General features: G+C 34.4%; 4 protein-coding genes and 1 pseudogene across 6 annotated transcripts in view; 3 read left to right on the plus strand and 2 right to left on the minus strand.

Annotated features, from left to right (window-relative positions):
* LOC133199050 (uncharacterized) overlaps positions 1–20,651 on the plus strand; it is a 269,846-nt gene that overhangs the window by 230,686 nt on the left and 18,509 nt on the right. The gene's annotated exons all lie outside the window — the stretch shown is intronic.
* LOC133198765 (uncharacterized) lies at positions 1,792–6,802 on the plus strand (annotated as a pseudogene).
* On the plus strand, positions 4,499–11,952 carry LOC133198281 (uncharacterized). Its single transcript, XM_061334399.1, has 5 exons — positions 4,499–4,610; positions 4,935–5,112; positions 9,497–9,588; positions 9,853–9,948; positions 10,252–11,952. The coding sequence occupies exons 1-5, from the start codon at positions 4,499–4,501 to the stop codon at positions 10,962–10,964; spliced, it is 1,191 nt and encodes a 396-aa protein (XP_061190383.1). The 3' UTR covers positions 10,965–11,952.
* On the minus strand, positions 12,584–14,587 carry LOC133198766 (uncharacterized). Its single transcript, XM_061334766.1, has 2 exons — positions 14,337–14,587; positions 12,584–13,823 (listed from the first exon to the last, which is right to left on the minus strand). Exons 1-2 carry the CDS (start codon positions 14,444–14,446, stop codon positions 12,770–12,772), a joined length of 1,164 nt encoding a protein of 387 aa, XP_061190750.1. The 5' UTR covers positions 14,447–14,587; the 3' UTR covers positions 12,584–12,769.
* On the minus strand, positions 17,089–18,942 carry LOC133198282 (paraneoplastic antigen Ma2 homolog). Its single transcript, XM_061334400.1, has 2 exons — positions 18,930–18,942; positions 17,089–17,810 (listed from the first exon to the last, which is right to left on the minus strand). Exons 1-2 carry the CDS (start codon positions 18,940–18,942, stop codon positions 17,089–17,091), a joined length of 735 nt encoding a protein of 244 aa, XP_061190384.1.

The raw sequence follows: 20,651 nt of genomic DNA on the forward strand, positions 1-20,651 counted from the left end.
GCCATAGATCTAGTGGAAGGAAACCATAAACAAATTACCCTGGTCCTCCAGGTTGGGGTTTGGGCAAGGGGGTAATCTCCCCTTCCTTTGAAACCAAAGCTATTACGGAAACAAGGACTAGAAATATTTCTACTAACGTCGAGTCTTCAGCGTACCAGCAGAATTCTGCATGTTTGACTGTGAACAGTGAAACCCGACAGGAAACTGTCCACACGAGAAGTATACTGATAGCACGAACTAAAATGAGAGTCGGTTTCTGGAACGTACGTACAATGTATGAAACAGGTAAACAGGCTCAACTTCTGAGAGAGATGAAGGAAAACAGGTAACATGTACTAGGCATAAGTGAGTGTAGATGGACAAATTGTGGGAAGAATATTGCCAGTACAGGTAACGTTATTGTGTACTCTGGAAGAAAGGGACAATCAACATCATGAGGGAGTAGCAATCATCCTAATGCGAAAGTTGGACGCAAAATGTCGGTTATGAAATAGTTATGGGGAGGGATAGCTGTGGAAGTATGAATAAGAATGGCGAATATTTCAAGGAATTCTGTGAAAACATCAGCATGGTCATTGGTGGTACACTGTTCCAGCATAAGGAGATACACAAACTCACATGGTTGTCACCTGGAGGGAGAGATAAAAACCAAATCGACCACATTGCTATCAATGGAAAACATCTTTACAGGATGTAAGAGTGAAGCGTGCTGCTGATGTTGGAAGTGATCGCCACCTTGTTACTGCCAACATAAAGCTCAAGCTGATGAACGTAGCACCAAAAAGCAACATTAGGCGAATAGATACAGGCAAGCTAAGAGAAAACAAAGTGAGACAAGACTTTAGATTAGAGCCCAAGAATAGATTTCAGGTATTGCAATGTGGTGATGATGAGAATGAGGAAGTGGTTGACGAGCACTGGGGTAAAATCTGCAACTTGTTCAGTGAAACAAGCAAGAAGTCTCTTAGGGTTCAAGAGGCAGGTGCATAAGGAATGGATTACACCAGATACTTGGAAATCATTGATAAAAGGAAAGACCTTAAAACTAAGTTATGTAACACCCACTCGGAAAGAATAAAAGAGAGACTAAGAGAACAATATTCCAATTGTAATAGAGATCTAAAGAAAACAACAAAAAAGATCGTAAAAGCTTTATAGACGGTTTGGCAAGAGGAGCTGAGAAAGCTGCTTCTGAACAAAGAATGGGAGATCTCTATCAAATAACAAAAAAGTTGAGTGGAAGGAAAAGAAAAACAAACATGCCTAAGAAAGACAAGCAAGGCAACCTTATTACATCTGAAAGAGAACAAGATGAAAGATGGAGAGAACATTTTGAAGAAGTGTTGAATCGCCCAGAGCCTAACGAGCTGGCACTACAAAAAGCTGACACTGATTTAGAGATTGAAACTGAGGAACCATCTAAAGCTGAAATACACAAAGCAATAACATCCATTAAGAACAACAAAGCACCTGGAAATGTCCAACTTCCAGCAGAGTTATTCAAAGCAGATCCAAACCTAGCAGCTGACATTTTACACCCGTTATTCACCAAGATCTGGAATAATAATACAATACCTACGACATGGTTCAAAGTGCCAAAGAAAGGAGTCTAACTAACTGTAATAACTGGAGGGGCATCACCTTACTATCAACACCTAGTAAGATTTTCAGCAGAATAATAATCGATAGAATTAAATCTGCAGTCGATGCCAAAATAAGACAAGAGCAAGCAGGTTTTAGGAAGGGAAAAAAGCTGTTGTGACCAGGGTATCGTTTCACAAAAGCATCGTAAATTACGTACTACTTAGCGAGTTACGACGAACTTAAGTACATGAAGTACCTACGTACTAAGTTAAGACCGTTTCACGAAAGGTACTTAGAACTGTCGTAAATATGCGCAACTTACGAAGTACGTAAATATACCGGAAGTAAAAAAATGGCAGACGAAGTTGTAAATAAAATCAAAAAAAGAGAGAAAAAAGAATTTTTCAGCAAAGGAGGTTGAAATTTTGGTGGAGGAGGTAGAAAATAATCGTTCCATTTTGTTTGCCTCCCACTAGGATGCATATGTGAACACTAATCAAAGGAAAAACAAATGCTGGAAGGAAATTTGCTAGCTGTAGGTATCTCAACTGAAGTCAAGTGTAATATCTCAAAGGAAATAGTTGTTGATTTGATTCATGTCTACAAACTTTAGTTTTCCAGGACTTTATATTAATTTCACAAGGGAGGTGGTCTTTATGGTAATATATATGCCTATGTGGTTATATACATAGGCCTACGATTCCCTATGTTTTGAGAGTGTATGATATTCTGATTCAAGTGCTTTAATTTGATGTGCAAGTACCAGCTTATCTTGACAAAAATCAAATATTTATATGAAATCCATCTCAATTGAAAAAAAAAACGGAGTTCCGAGTAAGATCTAGGCCTAGGCTAATGTCACTGGGTTTTCCCTTTGATGCTGACGATGCTTAAAAGACGTTACAATTCATAATACACATGTATTCATTTTCACTCACCTCAAGTGTTCAGATGTAAATATTATTCCATAAATACAACAATTTTCTTTCATTCAAGGCAATCAGTATCAAATGTTCTGCATGTTTACAAAAATGTATCATGTCCTTGACCCTTTTTGTTATACCCGCGTCATAAAATAACCTCGAATCAATCATTCGAGACATTCAAGGAGTGAATCTAAACTTTCGTACATGATAACATTCTACCAGCATGATGTCACTCCTTTCTGAAAAAGGTTAATGAAAGAGAGAAACAATCTTAATTCTTTTCATAAACTAAAATGCCTTTTTCCTGGGGCTGACAAAATAACTGAAAAAAGAAGTGGAGGATCTATAGTTTTTGGTGTGTTGAAAATAGCTTATATGCCGAACAATAATTCGTATAAAAATCGCAGGCTAGTCTTACACATGATTAAATCATATGATTAAATATATTTTAAATTATAAGCAAACAACACACAATATAATGATAAATTAATCATTGTATACTACATGCATACTACTTAATTAAGAGACATTAACTTTTGAAAAAAAAAATGCGACAGAATCAACAGTTTAAGATGTCAAGAAAGGTCATGTGCTGAGGTCTGTAAACATATCGTCGTCCCAGACGAAGAAAAAAGAGGCGGAGTTCCGTCGCGAGAGGGGTAAGGCGGGAGGCGGTCCATCTCCATCAGCAGTCAACACCAGTGATATCAGCCAAAAGGTTGTTACATGCTGTGTATACCCTTAAATAATCGCATTTTTTTTTGTTTGAAAATAATCCAAATTATTTAATACGAGTTTATGAAAAAAATCTTTTCTCGTAGATTTTCTCTTAAATTTTGCACACATGTCAGGCGCGTAGCCGCAACAAAAAAGTGGGAGATCACCCTTTCAGTGAACGTTTTCAATAGTAAATTGGTGAAGTTTGGAAATAAGTAGAAGGGTAAGCCATCCCCTGCCTCCTCCCTAAACTACATGCCTACTGATGAGGGCCCAGAAGCTCCTGGGTTTTAACAAATATTTCATTCATTTTCTTACAAAATAAAAAATAATGCCATTTAGCTTTTGTTTTAACGCAAAGTTAATACTACCATGGAAACTTATTTATTTTACAGTCATGTTAATATAAATTACAAATCGAAACAGTATGACACAAAAATAATTCGATAATTCAAAACACGAATATTTGTTGAATGGTAATAAGATTTTTCTTTGAATCTCTCTCCCTTTTTTATTAAGCATGTGTACGCACTTGCGTATAGGCAGCTACGCGCCTGCATGTAAATGGATTAAATTTTTTTTTTTTTTTTTTTTACATTCAATTTAAATATGAATATGAAATGCCTTTTGTCTAGAAATATGGTTAACAAATAATAGACATGAAATTTACGATTTTTTTTTTTATATATCTATGATCACTTGTTATTTTATGTATTTTTTTTAAAATCCTTTAAAATCTATTTGAATTGGCGGTAAGAAAAAAAATTCAAAAAAGTACCTGTTTTCATGTTGTGGCAATAATTAGGAGTGGGACGATCCACCGGTGCACCGATGCATCACAGTATTCACTTTGACGATCTACAGATCGATTCATCTAATTAAGTATCACGATACCTGACCGCACTTTTTTTTAATTTCCAAAAATGTCCGGGCTTTAGAATTCGAAATTTTTAGTCCTTTAGTCTGTATCATCAAGACGTTTAAACAAACACAAATAAAGTACAAACGTCTTGCTGATACAGAATTCAAGATATAAGCGTCAAAATGGCGTCAGACACGCCGGATTATATTAAATTAACTAAAGATTTCTGATTAATTTTAATATAATTGACTGTAATTTGAGTCAAGAAACTTGAATTCACAGTTCATTTGTTGAATTAGTTTATTTTCATACACTGTTATGTTCCAAATTAAATGTTTTAAAAAAAAATTTCTAGTTTTATTTGGTTTTAAATGTATCGTGATATGTATCGTATTGCACCTAAGGTATCATGATATGTATCGGATCGGCTAAGTTCAGTATCGTCCCAGCCCTAGCAATAATAGGAAAGACTTTTGTTGAAGGCATTACAACTGGTGTAGATACGGACATTGATGTCTCAGGTACATTTTATCCCCTAACAATACTCTTCAACCCTCCTCTTTTTTCTGTTAGATAACGTAAAGCCAGATACCTTATATACATGTAATAGTCGACGGTATCCCTTCCTAGCGATTTCAGTGCATTTATCAATAAACAAGTTTCCCCCTCAATTTTGAGGAATATTTTCGCCTTTTAACTTGATATTTTCTGTGACAATACATATACATGTATTATCAATTCAATCGCTTAAAACATTACCACATCAAAACCATCATATTTTGCCCATGAACAATAAGTAAATGCAAACCTGCTTCTGATTTAAAATTCTAATAATGCATTTACAGAAGTGGATTTATTAAAAGTTGAGGACGTTTGGCTTTCCACACCGACCTCAATAAATTCCGAAAAAGCCGCAGTTCATGCTCCCACATTGTCTCAGTCTCCGATACAATCGCTGGCTTCACAGGGGAAGGAAGAAACACAGAATGGGATGGAAGTAGAAAATGTCGTTAAGGCACCTGGGTAATTTCAATACAAACGAATACCTTGCTTTTATTAAAACGTGAGAATTTGATTATTTTGCGCAAATAGTTTGATCTGTTTAAATCAAAGTACCGAAGTACTGGCATGCACATAGAGCTTTGTTTTATATTAATCATCTACAAAAAGACCTTAAGGCCCGTAGAACGCGGGGATGTTGGGGGGGGGGGGGGAGTGAAGTGTTTTTCTATGATAAATTTTCCTCTAGATGCTGGTTGCCTCCCCCTTTTATTTTGATGTTGTAAGGTCGAGGACTGGTAAATTCCAGGATTTAGACAGTAAATTAGCTTTTTTTGGGTGTCGGATAATTTTGGAAAGTTGCCCCCCCCCCCTCCAACACATACTTTTGAAACAGTTGCTATGGCCCTGACCTTGTTCAAATTTTGCTATGAATCAATCTGAAATGAATTTGCAAGAAACATTTTAGGTTTAAATTGCAGATGTTTTATATGGCTTAAAGCTGAACACGCTTCGTAAAAAGATTCTGTCCGCCATATTCGGTTGTACTAACGCTATATCTGAGGGCCCCTATATATAGAGACACTCACTTGGTCACTGTTCAGTGTAATCAATTGTCACCGGTGTAGACGGACGTATGCTATACAGCACTTGGTAGCGACAAAAATAACTGTGTGCATCTTCTAATGCAGGAGAGTAAGATACCAAAGAGATTTACAACAGTTGCACAGGTCAGTGCAGTATACAAACAAACACAAATACACGTCAGTAACTGCAATAAAATGTAAACAAAGATAATGCAAGATAACCAGCACGAACACGGGTCGCCATTCCACTCCAATACCCGTGACAATAAAGCAGTCAGGTGTAACGAATGCGAAGAGTATACCTTGGTGCTGATATCTTAGATAGTAATATCGAAAATGGCGTATGCCTATTTACGAGTCGTGTTCAGCTTTAAGCTAGGCACAGTGGATATTTCAAAAACTGTTGGGAATTCAAAATTCAGTTAATAACTGAACAATTTCTTTTATACAAATTAACATCAACGCTATATAATTTAATTGTAATTTTAAATTTGTAATATCCGATAAATCGTGTTGGAATGGAAATATCGACGGAGTACTTGTTCCAGTAGCCCCAATAAGTAGAAATTGTTGTTTATAAATGAAAAATATGAACACTGTAATCCAGAAAACTCAAGATAGATACAAACTTACCAGTATTGTCATTTTATGCTTATTGATGTGTGCAGACTAAACAAATTGAACACACCCGGTAAAACATAAACACTAGCAATAACAGAGCTTGTGTCCTGTTTACAAACAAAGATATCTGACGTGATGATATGATGAATATTGTTGTCATTGATTTTATGTACGTTGAAATAATTAGTTTGAAGTTATTTTTTGAATTAAAAAAAAACAGTTAAAATTGTTAACAATGCAACTGTGTAAAATCATAAAATTACATTGACAATGTGTAGTATTATTTATTCTACAGGAAAAACAAGCTTAAAAGGAAAAGAACTCTGGATGACGTTTATGAGCTACAGTGCCAAGTTTTTGACCAATAATTTCAAAAAAACAAATTGCAGATTGAACTTTTGACAAAATTAAATGGAAGTGTTGAAAAAGGAACGGATTTGTTGTTAGAGCTGTTTGCATCACTAACAGATAATTGAAAATAAATCTTTATGTATTGAATAAAATTACACACTCGACTGACTCTTTGTGTCCCTCTCTCTTTTCAAATCCATTCGAAATTTTCCATGTATGCAAGAAATAAGTTTACATGTCACCTATTTCTTTTTTTTTTTACAAAAAGCGCTGACGAATCAACGCTTCTCTCACTGCTTTGCCATCGTTCAGAGGTCCTTGATAGGTAAGGTCTCCGTCCGCATCAGTAATACCATCAAACTCGTCCTCTTCAAGTATAGGAAGCTTTAAGTCAATGCAAATATTATGCAATTGACAGCAAACATATGCTATCATGCAGCATTTCTCTGGGTCCATAATTAAGAGCACCTCCGGTTTTATGAAGACATCTAGGTATGTAAAAATAAAGGTTTTAGTGGCTAACTCAAGCTACATGTATATAATGAAGAATAGCTAATACAGGGTATACAATTTAATAAACCTGCAAACCTTATTTTTTCTACCTTTTAAGAATTTTATTTACGTGTAAAAGGCTTGAAAAAACTTGTAATTTCTCTTCTAGATAGCATGCGCAGTGAGTTCTTAACCTTTATTAAATTATTTTATACTTTCAAGTAAATTAATTGAGTTTGAATTGTTGAGAAACATTTGTTAAAAATTACTATTACCCGCTGAATAATGAAGCCACGCACTCCAGCGTAGCAACAATCTACATTGCTTGACGACGGGTGATATTCCAAAAAAATATTGACTGCGAAGAATTTATGCGCGCAATTAAGGTTCACTGTAATATTTATTTGTATAAAACATTCAGTATGATATAATAAATATTGCATGTAGTTGAGTAATTGTAGCACGTTTTTTGCTGCTGAACAGGTAATCAACAAGGTGTCAAGTGATTACTGGGATTGTAATTGCTTTCGATTCTCATTAGCAGAGTTAATTAACAGAGCGGACAAGTCAGGTTTGGAAATATTAGAAATACACAGTAGTAAGTGACAAGTAGATATGAACTATTGATGAGTTGACTTTGCAGCAAAATTTGACAATATACTTATAAGCGGCTCATAAATGGTTATAAGTTTAAGAAATATGGCATTCCTTATTATAGTCACGAGTTTTTTAAGCATAAAAAATACACCACCCAGGTCAAAAAAGAAAAGATACGTCTGCAAGTACATATGCCTTAATTCTTGTGAAAAGGAAGCAGAATTCCAAAAATGGCTTACAAAAGGTGTGGAAGGCGAAGATCATATTTCTGAAGACTGTATGAAAAATACAAAGATTGACAACGGTGAAAAAAAATGATGTAATGAAGCATATTTCATCATGTTGACCTTTGACAAAATAATTTCCATTTCAGGGTGCTGAAAGCAGAATTTTTATTATTGTTATTGCGGAGCACATCCCTTTTGCTGTTGCAGACACCAAACTCTGCAAGTCCACGTTTCCTGACATCAACACTGCTTTAAAATTTGCCTGTGGCCGCACAAAGACTACCGTGATAGTTAAGAACGCCCTTGCTCCTCAGCTTCACAAAGACGTAGTTCATGATTACAGGATAAGACCATTTTCCTTGGCCTGTGATGAAAGCAATGATAGAAACTTTGCGTAAATCCTTCCTATACTTGTCTGATACTTTGACAATCAGACAGTAACTCAATTTATGGACATGTCAGTTTACAATATGGGAACTTCCCAGAATATATTTGACCTCCTTGAAGTAACTAGTCAATCAACTGGCTGCAGAGGAATATCCTGTAGATCGTGGGTATGTTAAGGCTACGCCCAGAGATATCCTACTTGCCTTTATAATGTGACGTCATAGTAAGCTGTATGACGTGAACTTTAGAAAAAATGCTTTGAAAATGTAATAATATTAAGGTAAAGATCTAGTAAATTGGCGTTTTCGACTGGTCGTTTTTATGAAGTAACGGAAAATTGTTTAGATAATTTTTTATTCGACTGGTATTTTGTGATGAGTAACGAAAATCCGTAGAGTACGAATCTCATCGAAGAAAAAAGCGCGATGAGTAAGATCACGTGATTGAAAAAAATGGCGGAGTGTGAAGCGCACAAGTCGTGAGTATTTTAAACTTTGTTATTTGTTGTGATATTTTAAAGATATTTACAAATGAAGTATATTTATTTGTAAAAGGAGTAAATAATGAAAAATTTCTGAGCATATTGTGAAACACAGACGTTCAGAATTTTTAATCTGGACGACTTGGTTTGTGTTAGCCCGAAATTCCTCCAACTTCCAAGTGAAAGGGAACCTTTCGCTATGTGTGAATGCATATCACTATGTACTCGTCACTTTCTTTCATCATTAAATCTATAAATTGACACACTTAGAAAAACAAGAAGCATCAATGAAGGAAATTTGACAAACATCATTTATTTGTAACATATAAGGAATTTTTATTCTTAAAACTACAGTATCGTAGATGTTTACTTCATGTGAATTTCCATTTATCTAGATAGTGTAGATTAGAGAAGATGTGAAGGATATATACTTGTGATGAAAAGATGCTGTGAAAATGTGTTTCCACTAGTTATTAAGAAAGTGTTGCAGGGGTTTAATATTTAAATCAAATGAATAATTAAGAATAAAAATGCAACACATATCCGTAGCTTTGAAAGATGAAGAATTGGAGATTGGGTGCTTTATCCTAGATCTAAGATGTGTACCTAGTTATTACATTTTAAAAAATATATTGTACTCTTCACTGCACTGCATTTTGTTGTAGATTTTGGCAAGAAGTTCAGCTCAGTTATCCAGATGGATTCACGTTCTCTCAAGTTTTGGACCAAAACATAATAAAAAGATTAGAGAATGGGGGTAAATTTTAATTCTAAATGAATGTGATAGTTACTGTATTTTAGATTAAACTGAAAAATGACAAATGAAATTTACAACTTTGATAGATTGAGTTTAAACCAATTGAAAATCTTTTTTTTTTTTCATGTCACTGATTTCAAGCATTTAGCTGGTATAAATTGTATTTTACTGCATAAAGAACTCCAGATTGACATTTAAATGGATGTAATACTAGTACTTTTATTCATTGCCTAAATTTATTTATCATAATTCACTTATCTCCAGATGAAGAATTACTAGCAGAAATAAGAAAAAATTACGAGGAAAGCCAGACATCTACAGTTGCAACAGAATGTACAGATTTTCATGAGGATGAAGCAAGTAAGTAAAGTGAAAACCCAGAATTTTAATCATAACACTTAAAGCAGTCATTGTTTTAAATGAAGGGGGCAAGTATAATTTTTGGTGGGCCAGTAAATTTAGAAAGTTCACTGGTCCTACTGGCCAGTAAGTTTAAAAAGTTTTCATGAAGACTGTTCAAGTACAAATTATATGATTGAAATTTTAAAAAATTTGGTATTTCCTGTAATTGTTTAATGTTAAATGATGAAAATTTGAAAAAAAACCATGAAAGTAAAGCTCCATTTTTTTTTTTCGTTTACACAAGTGAATTATCTTTTTCAGGTGATGTTGAAGATATCTCTGCTTCTACCTCTTTGAGTTGGAGTAGAGAAGCTACAGACCAACTTATTGATCTATATGAAGAACATGAAGAAAAAATGGAAGACCCAAGAAGGAAGAAAAAAGATATTTGGAAATTAATTACAGAGGGATTAAACAATGCTGGATTTAAATTTTCTCAGACCAAAGTGGAAGGTAAATGGAGAAGTCTGATTGCGTCTCATAAAACTCTTAGGGATAATAAAACCAAAACTGGACAGAAACGCAAAACTTTTCAGTATTTCGAAAGAATCGATGCCATTTTGTCTAAACGTCATGATGTGAATCCATCATTCCTATCAGGCTCTGGGGTGAATACTTCAACAGCAACAAAATTTAGTACCAAAGTTGAAAATTCTCAGTCAGCGTCTCAAGAGGAGAAGAATGAGTTCAAGCCAGATACAGACTCCAGCACTTCAGACACGGAGAGGAAAGCAGCTTCTGAAACTTGTCAAGGAAACGGCAAAAAAAGCTTATCTTCGTCAGCATGCAGACGACGGGAAAAAAGAAAGTTAGATAGTACTTCAGAATCAGGTACAAAGTTGATGGAAGTTGTAATAGAAATGGAAAAACAGCGCAAAACGGAAAGGGAGGAACGAGAGAGAAAAAGAGATGAGCGAGCTAAAGAAAAAAATGACCTGTTAAGACAATTTTTGGAAATTTTAAAAAATAAATAGAATGTAATACATGTTTTGAAAGGGACTATATGAACAATATCTTTTCTTTTTTCAGGTTCCTATAAAATTTGTGAATTGCCACTGCACATTTTGAAGACTATTTTTGAATTTGTTGAAAGGGATGATCTTAGTTGTAAATTGTATTTAGTTTGCAAAAAATTCAGAAATTTGGTCTACCTCACAAGAACTGAAATGATTATTCACATCAGTGCACTTACAAATGACTGTGGCATGAAGTTGATGCCAGACTTGAAAAAAGTGACTATAATTGGTCTATATGGTGGACAGAAAACCAGTGATGTACAGCCAATTATCAACTTATTTGATAATGTGAACTTTCAAAAACTCGAAAATCTTATCCTGAAAGGATTTTGTTTAGAGAATAATTTTTTTCAGTTACTGTGTTCTTTGTCACTTGTTAAGTTACTGGTTTTGAAACTTGTGTTTTGTGATAACAGAACTGTTGGAGAACTGAAATGTATTCTAGAAAAAATTCCAACTCTCAAATATTGTGATGTCGAATGCAATATGGAAACTGTTTTGGACTATCATGTTTTTGCAGAAATAGCCAATGAATTGGTGGGCCAGGTTAACTTAAATCTTAATACATTGGAAATGGTCCCATCATCTCTACTGAGACACGCAAGAGCAGAGTACAGAGCTAAGTGGCCAACAGGGCAACTGTTTCTCGGGTTGAATATGTTGAATTTTTACTAGATTTTAGCAGTCATACTTATTGAATCTGTGAAATATTTGCTATATATTCTAGTCAGAAAAGATCCCTTACCATTAGGGTCATTTGTGTTGTTTGGATTGACAGTTATTTTATGCTGGAAAGCATATATAAAAATCAACATTTTTTTTTATATTTCTGTGATTTTTCCAATTCAGTTGTTTATATTATTTTATATATGAATAAGATATTCAAATGTATAATTTTTTCTATGTTTTTTTTTTTTAATTTTTCTTTTTTACAGTTTTTGCTCAATCAGAGATTACATTTTCTTGTGCCATTTTTTGTTTTTGTTCTTATTAAAAGAATTACCATTTTATGCCATTTTCAGAGTTTTAATTTCTCATAGCAAATGAATGGAAAAAAAGTCCTGATAGTCTCAATTAAGTTTTATGCACATCAACTGTTGGTGTGACCTTAAAATGTTTGTCATCCATGATTTCTGTATGCTATTGTTGTACCAGTACTTGGGTATGTACTTGTAAAGATTCAATGTACATTGATAATACTGCCTGCATGGCAAAATAAGTAGATCAGTAAACCTCTCTTTTTCAGTTTTCAAACCTTACTTTGTGGGTTCAAATTCCACTTTGATGTAAAGAAAGATGACTAAGGTCTCTAATTTGCAGAAATCATGGTCAAGTGTAATTTGCTGAAAGAGAGGCACACAAAAGAACCTGCTTTGCTTCTGCACAGACTTAAATATGTATATTAATTAAATTGTAAAGATCTTTGCCCCCTTGATTTGAACCAGGAGAATTTAAAAGATTCAAACAAAATATTTGAGGTTTTATTATTTTTCATCAAACTTTGATTGTTTAAGTGAAAATAAACACTACCAGCTTAAAGAACATATCAAATGAAAAATGATCTTGGAAATGGATGTACACTGAAAAATCATTCTAAAATGTTTAATACATACTTGAAATAGAAGGAAAATAGCAAATGGAGTAAAAATATAAATAAGTTTTGATCTCTTTTTCCACCAAAAAAAAAAAAACCCATACAAAACTGACAATTGTCCATTTTTAACCTCATTTAGTACATGTATTTTTTTATTTTGGGAATGAGATTACAATGCTCTTGCTATCTGAAGTCTCTTCACTGATCCTTGATAAAGTAAATTCTCATCAAAATTTTCTGCGCCTGGCAATTGTTGAGGTATTGGGTCTTCATTCAAAAGTTCTTGAAAGTCATCATGGTTTATGATGCAAATATTGTGCAGAATACATCCAGTAACAACTGTCTGTACGATGCCCTCCATTTCATTTTGATTGATATGTTGCAGTCTAGTAAAGCGTCCTTTCAAGAGTCCAAAAGCCCTTTCAACCGTGCTGCGTATACTCCTGTGTGTATAATTGTAATGCAGCTGCACATTTGTAAGACGACCATTGTCCCTAAAGGGAGTTAATAACCAAGACATGTTAGGGTATGCAGAGTCCCCTAATAAATGTCCCTCACCACATAATGCTGGGCCATTCTGAAAGAGTGGTGATTGCCGTAGAACTCGAGCGTCGTGCACTTTCCCAGGAAATCCAGCAAATATGTTAGTAAATCTTAAATCCTCTTGAACTACTGCTTGCAGAACAATGGAATAATAATCCTTACGATTATAGTAGTCTATCCCTCTGATCAATGGTTTCTTTATGGAAATGTGTGTTCCATCTATCATTCCAACAATACCTGGGAAATGTTTTAATTCCATGTACATATCCTTCATTTCTTGTTGCTCTTGAGGCGTTGGCCATAAAATGATTATACTCAACAGGTAATCGTGTATAAATGTTATCAAATTACGTATTGCATAGGAGGACGTACTTTCGCTCACACCAAATCTGTCAGCTATGGCTGCATATTTATCCAGGCTAGCCATGTACCACAAGAATATTAAAAGGCGATCTTCTAGAGGTATTTGTGGCGATCCTCCTGTAGAATGTCTGCATAGAATCCCTGAAACACCCTGTTCTACACAAATCTCAGAAATTTTACCTCTGAGACATTCCACACTTATTCTGGAAACTCTAAAAAAAGTTTTGAATTCGTCAACACGAAAGTGCAACGCAACACTGCCTGTGTAATTGTTTTGTCTGTGTCTCTTCTGTGGGATAGACTTCTTTAGTGATGAGCTAAAAGTACATGAAAATTAAATACTGTTAAATTAGTAATAGTTTAGGATTTTATTGATCAGTATCCAAATTAGACATCTGAAAATGAATGAACAGGCTTCGAATCTGTGGTTTAATTGAATAGAAAAGTTGCAGATAAAACAATTTTCCCTGACTCTACACAAAACCCTATTGCCTGGAAAGGGGGTGCAGCTGCTTCTTTTTTTTTCTACATATAATCAGGGACATATATACTATATACATCCCTGGAATAATCTTACCAACTTAACAGGTGATCATCGTTTTCCAGGGAAAGAGTGTCAACTGTTATTTTTTTTTTATTTACTATTTATAAATTTTAACACTCAAAAATCCTGTTTTGAATGTATTTTCAAACCGAAATCTCTGCCCCTAGCCACTTTTATCCGTTCTTTTTATATATTTTTTTGGCATTCGTAAAATTAAGGGATAAGTGTCGGAGGAATTTCGGAATAAGATCCAATAGCTGTTACAAGGTAACAATACAACACTTACAAATGTAGCAATAACAAAGATTCAATGCCTTCTTCATCACTTTCTTCCTCATCGCTGCTGTCAGAGTCTCCAACGATTAAAAAAGATCCTGTTTTTTCTACGGTATCCATCGTTCTTGAAAGCGGAAGTGACGTATTTTACTTTCATTTTAAAGATGCTCGAAGTTTTATTCAAATTCCTGTTCGACTGGTACATCTCCGTTTAGTAATTTTTTCCTTCTGCGCAGGTGGGCGGAGCTTATTTTTACTCATCTAAAAAGTACCAGTCGAATACGCCAAATGATTTTAGACTGCATTTTTGATGCTAGATCCATTATGACGTCATAATCAAATTAAACTTTCTTTTTTCCCGTACTTTACGGCTGTAATAGAATTATGTAGAAAATAAAGTATTTTCCTGGAATTCAATTTGAGATCATGTGAAAAGTAATCCCGAAACCTATATTCAATTTAATATTATTTTAAAGAAGAGGCCAAGAACATACAAATTACCGTTTTCTGAGAGACTGTAGGCAATCTGGATACATTTAATTTGTCTGATATGGAAAAAAACTCCCATATTCATGACTGATTTTCCTAATTTTTCAATAAAAATGACAGTTTAATATATGATTTTTCGTCTTGTTTACCTACAAATTATGCCCCGAAACACCTTATTTGACCAAGCTATATTTATAAAGCTTCATTAAAGGAATTTATTTCTCAAATTTGAGAAATCTGTACGCTCCTTTTATTTACTAGATCTTAACCTTAAAGAAAATCTCAATAAAACTAGAGAGAAATCACGCAACATTTATGACGTCGCCAGGGACATATATGTCCCTCCCGCAGCGAACGGTAAAAGGACATCTATGTCCTTCCCGCAGCCAGAGGGTTAATATCTATATTTAAAGTTTAATTTCAGGTTAAAGAAATGAATGGAATCATTCAAAACATAATATAAACTAAATCTTGTCGTTTTGGGTGATATAAATAGCTAAGTATTTAGCACGGGGGTTAAATACCAAACCCATGACGTCATAACTATTGATCAAATATTTGCCGAGTGAAGTTAAACGTGACAAGAATTCATGTAAACAAATAGATGAAATGGGAGTTTTAAAGCATATACCGTGAATGTTATGTGTGATTCATAAGGAATTAAAGATTAAGAATCAGGTACGCTGATATATTCTTATCATGTTTTCTTAAAATGAACACAGGCAGTGCTTTGAAAGTCCGATCAGCCTTTCCTCTGTCGTTCTATAACAACAAAGATGCAAAAGTTCAACACTACGCCGCATACTTTGAAACAAATTTTTTGTTTGTATCGAAAGCTTGTATTCTATAGTACTTGGGAAGTGCTGCTAGAATTGTTTGGTTAACATGAATTGATAACAATTCCTTGATCGTATGTATAAAATGTAAAAATTTTGGTAAGGTTTCATGTGAAACTTTGGAATATTTTTTTCTGTGTCGGGAGAGTAGGATTCTAGCAGCACTTTTCATGGCCCAGTGATGTTTTTACATAATAATTTTCACTAAAAGAAATGAATTAGCTCCGGGGTAGTGTTGAACTTTTCACTTTTTCATTAAGGCAGTTTTTCTATTTATAGACGTCACGTGATGACGTCGTAGTGGAGTGCTTCTTACAGCTTAAGACTCAGTGACGTCTTTACAAGGGATTATAAAAGTAAATGTTTTATCTATGACTTTTCCGATTTATCAATGTAACATTTTACGAAAAAAGTCTAAATTCGCCGAAATATGATCTGGGTACTGCCTTAACATACCTGCGATGGGTATCATAAAATTTGCGACTTATAGTCGACATAGCAGATCCAGTATCGATGAGCGCCAGTGTCAGCACACCTTGTATCTGCACTTCTATCTCATTAGATGACCCGACAAGTGTTGTATTTTGTCTCAATATTTGTTTCTAAGTCTTTTGTGGAATAAAACCATGTTGACGTCTTGAATGGTCCAGTCTAATATGGCATTTTGTGTCCAAATGGCCATATTGACCACATCTAATGCATAAAACTTGTGAATTGATTTCAGTGGGACAAGGTTCCTCCATAAAGCCGCCAATTTGTCCCTCATTGGTGGCTTCTATGGTTTAAATTGAATTTCTACCACGGTATCCACCATATACTCCTCTTGGTATGTGGATCCTCAGTTTCCTCTATATTCTCCTCTGTTTGGATATGATGATCCTCGACTTCTGCCATAACTCCCGCGGTTTCCTGAAAATTTGTAATTTTGTAATAATTTATATGTATACAACTTTTTTAAGGAATGAATGTTGCTCATTACCACCTTAATGTAAAAAAATACTATGCTCCCTTCTTTATTATATTTATTTATTTATTTATTATTTACTTTTTTTTGCTTTCTCCCTCTTTTTCCTATATTTCTTCTTCCTCATTAAACCAATTTTCACATAAGTGTCTGTGTGTAAATGTATATCTATGTATGTAAATGTACTCTGTATATGGTATTCTTAATATGCACATGAGTGAAGATATATGCGTATTTGATATAAATATGAAAGCTGAAAGAAATATTTAAAAAAAAAAAATAAAAAAAAAATTGTAATTTCCTGTATAAGTTGGTTCCGTTCTGGGAGGCAAATAATCCTTTGACTTTGATGTCTTAACTTCTCGCTCCATGTCTCCTATTCTTTTGTCCATAGCCTCTAGTTTTCTAAGGATCAGGTCCATAGAGGAATCTTTGTCTCCAATTTTGGATACTTGTGGTTTCTTCTTGTCATTTCAAGATGAAGATGGTGCTGATAACTTCATGTCAAGCTCGATGGTACGTAATTCCTTTCTCAGTGTTTCAAAGTCATTGATGGTGTCATACTTGTAGCGGCTCGCATTGCGGAGATTGTTATCACTCAACCCAGACCATAATTTTGTTCTCAGCATCTCATTCTTTACATCATTACTGATAGCCTTCCTCTCAATGCATCGTTGTAAGATGCTCTCCAATCTCATGCCAAAGTCCACTACAGTTTCCCCTTCCTCCTGTTTTGAAGCATAGAATTGCTGAATCAGCTTCTCACTGGGGTAGATGTTCCCATAGACTCCATCCAGTCTGGATAATATCTGCTGAGGAGTTGCATTTGTGGGTAATGTAAGCAGTAGACTCCTAGCTTTACCCTTTAAGGAGGATGTAATTGCCTGGAGGATAATGTGAGTTGCACAAGCACCATCCTTGAGAGCACACTGTACATCACTTTTCCAAACATCAAATGCTGTCTCATTTTTCTCCTCTCCAGAAAATACAGAAAACCGAGGACGAACAGTCGATGAATCAAACACAAATCCTGAGCATGTATCCGAATGTGATGGTTGATTGTGTTCCTGAGGTTCGAATTTGACTGTTGATGGGTTTCGAACTTTTGGCCTAGCTCCACCCTCCGCAGTGGGTGTGCTTTGGTCCAAAGGTGTCCTCAATAGCTGGTACTCATCATTTGTCAAGATCTTATAATCTGTGCTCAGACAAATAGTTAATCATGCGTTGTATTTGCTGTTGATTCAATGTGCCGTCTTCACTCTTCTTCAAATGAACACTTTCTTCTGATGACATGTTGTTGTTTAAGTACCTCTAACCACTAAGTGCTATTGTAACTAAACTGAAATATTCACATTTTAGTATTCCTGAAATAAAGTGTTCTAAGAAAGATAACTCGTCAAATGCAATAAACTAAGGGCAAATAATTTTTCAGTGATCAAAGGTGTGTCTGCTCAAGCGTGAGGATCTCCGCGACAACACTCGTCTAGACTGGAAATTTAAATCTATTAATAGCACTACACAAACTTGACTCTGCACAAACTAATGGTATCAAAGTGTGCTATATAAAAAAAAAACGTTCAAAATATTATGCTACTATGTACACTACAATAACTACTACTGTCTCATTCTAACTTATAAAATACACATATATACAAACCACTGAACACGATTCGCGATTGATCTAGATCTCAGGTAAACACAGGTAAAGGCTTCAGAAAAGACACGATTACATGTATAACCGACAGTATAATACTATCTAGGTGAGTTTGTGTATCAACCAAACACTCTCTAAATATATACACTTTACCGAGAACTTTGAATGACGGACTGACCAGAATAAATTCATCTAACACCCGAAATATACGTTGACTGTGCTTTTGATCAGGTAGTATACTAATACTCAACAATAGAGATTGTTCTATCTGACGTATCCGTATACGTATCCGTATACGTATCGAAGTATGAGAGGCATCTCGGTCCCGATGATTTAACCGTTGGGTAACATTTCCATCGTTTCTTGTTTGATTTTAACCTCATTCATTGGAAAATAAGATATATAGTAATATTTCTAATGAAACGTATCAAGATGCTGTTCTCACCTATCATTTTATGGAAGGATTTTAAAAAATAAAATTAGTAAAAAAAAAAATTATGTATATTTTTATTAAATTGTTAAAAATTTAAAAAAAAAAAGGTTCAAAAAGGGACTCTCTCTCTCTCTCTCACACACACACACACACACACACACACACCCTCACACACACACACACAATATCAGGATATATTATTGTTTCATTCTAGAAGTAACCTTTACCAATACAAGACATATTCCCCATAATGCATACAGTCAACGCTCGTTATCTCAAACTTGATTGAACCAATTAAAACTTCGATATATCCAAGGGTTTGAGTTAACAAAGTTTAACTGTACGAGGTGTCAGAGATCAAACATTCTAGATGAGTATAAGTTTGTCTACATCAAGCAGACACTTAAAATTGATTAACAAAGTGGAGAAGGGGGAGGCTGGGCCGAGGCAGGGAGAAACTAAACTAAAAAATGACAAGTCACCTTATCAAAACTTTGACAATAAAAAGGTGACCATACTGAATACTCTGTGTGTGTGTGTGGGGGGGGGGGGGGGTCACTGAAAATTTCCATCCTCATTTTCTTTTTTATCATTATCAACATTCTGTATATCATTTGATTATATTTGATTGACATAGATCTCCAGAAAAGCTTTGGAAAACTGGCAATTCTGGGGTGGTTTGAAGACTCTAAATTCCCTAAATTGTTAGGTGATAGCCGTATCCGAAATTCCAGAGAGCTTGAGAAAGGACTACGATTTCCGAAAGTGATGCAATTATACGCAGTTTTTGTCGAGGATGAATTAACAATTGTCGACAAAAGGAGATAAACGGAGAAATTTTTTTATGTCTTATACATTACTTTATATATATACATATTGACTAAAGTTTACTTAAATGATTTATTTATTGAAATTAGATGACTGTAATTCTTTGTGTACAAGCGGGATCAAAACTCTGAAAAAATGCTGCTATTTTATCTACATGTATTAAATGTTTTGTATAAATTTTATCCTTTATTCTGTGTTTTTTTTTTATTTCTCTGCTACGTTGAAGCAGCCTCTTCTATTCAATTCTATGAACTGCGTGTTGAATTGACTCACACTTGTCCCAATCTGGGCCAAAATGCATAAATAAAAAAAAATAAAAATATATAAATAAATAAAAATCAGCTGGATGGACAAGGTAGCATAGAAGAAATAGATAAATTTATTGTTTTGGCATTTTTTAGTCTAATGTTCTTTTCTTTTTTTTATAAAAAGAGAGTTAAGATAATGAATACCCTATTTTGAAACAGTTCTATATCAAACCATGAATTATAATACACATGTACGACAACAAGAGAACTAAAAAGAAAAATCAAATTTAACAAATGAATTTTCATTTCATTACCTATTTTTGTCGCCATGAAGTCTTTTCAAGTTATTACTGCTGAAAGGACAAAATATAAAACAAAATCAAGGCGTATGAGAATAGGCCCGAAAGTAGCAATTTCAACTGGGGAGGGGAAGGGAAGACATACAGGTATTTGTCAAATAGTTCATTGAAAAAAAAAGAATGAAGAAAGTCAACAGACGCTATGAAAGTTTGTGTGTGTTCCCGGGGGGGGGGGGGGGGGGACTGGCATTTTTAAGCATATACTGGTAAGGGTCTGGAAGCAAATTCTCTTTAGAAAACTGCTATACTGTTTTATTGATTGTGTGGATATCAACGTCTTTTGCATTTAGTGTGTGAGTGAGGGGGTTAAAGTTTATGTCATCTAATGTAAATTACAGAATCAATCAATAAAATGTCCTGATGTTAAGAGGGAGAGAGGGGGATCCCGATAAATGTTTTTAAACAAAATTGCAATTAAAGTTTTAAACAATATAATGAAATCAAATACAAATTTATTGAATTTCATTATCTATTTTTTTTTTTAATTTTCCAGCAAAGTAACAAACTTTTACAG

This window comes from Saccostrea echinata, unplaced genomic scaffold (genome assembly GCF_033153115.1).
Source record: "Saccostrea echinata isolate AGI-Se365-2 ecotype Australia unplaced genomic scaffold, CSIRO_AGI_Sech_v1 ptg000033l, whole genome shotgun sequence".
In the NCBI taxonomy this organism is placed as follows: domain Eukaryota; kingdom Metazoa; phylum Mollusca; class Bivalvia; order Ostreida; family Ostreidae; genus Saccostrea; species Saccostrea echinata.

What these genes read in the sequence shown, in the direction of transcription:
- LOC133198281 (XM_061334399.1), top strand. Translation starts at nt 4,499, where the DNA reads ATGATATGTATCGGATCGGCTAAGTTCAGTATCGTCCCAGCCCTAGCA. An exon ending in TACGGACATTGATGTCTCAG is followed by an intron (nt 4,611 to 4,934) that starts GTACATTTTATC and finishes ATGCATTTACAG; the next exon opens with AAGTGGATTTATTAAAAGTT. An exon ending in AAAAAGATTAGAGAATGGGG is followed by an intron (nt 9,589 to 9,852) that starts GTAAATTTTAAT and finishes ACTTATCTCCAG; the next exon opens with ATGAAGAATTACTAGCAGAA.
- LOC133198766 (XM_061334766.1), bottom strand. Translation starts at nt 14,446, where the DNA reads ATGGATACCGTAGAAAAAACAGGATCTTTTTTAATCGTTGGAGACTCT. An exon ending in TCTTTGTTATTGCTACATTT is followed by an intron (nt 13,824 to 14,336) that starts GTAAGTGTTGTA and finishes ATGTACTTTTAG; the next exon opens with CTCATCACTAAAGAAGTCTA.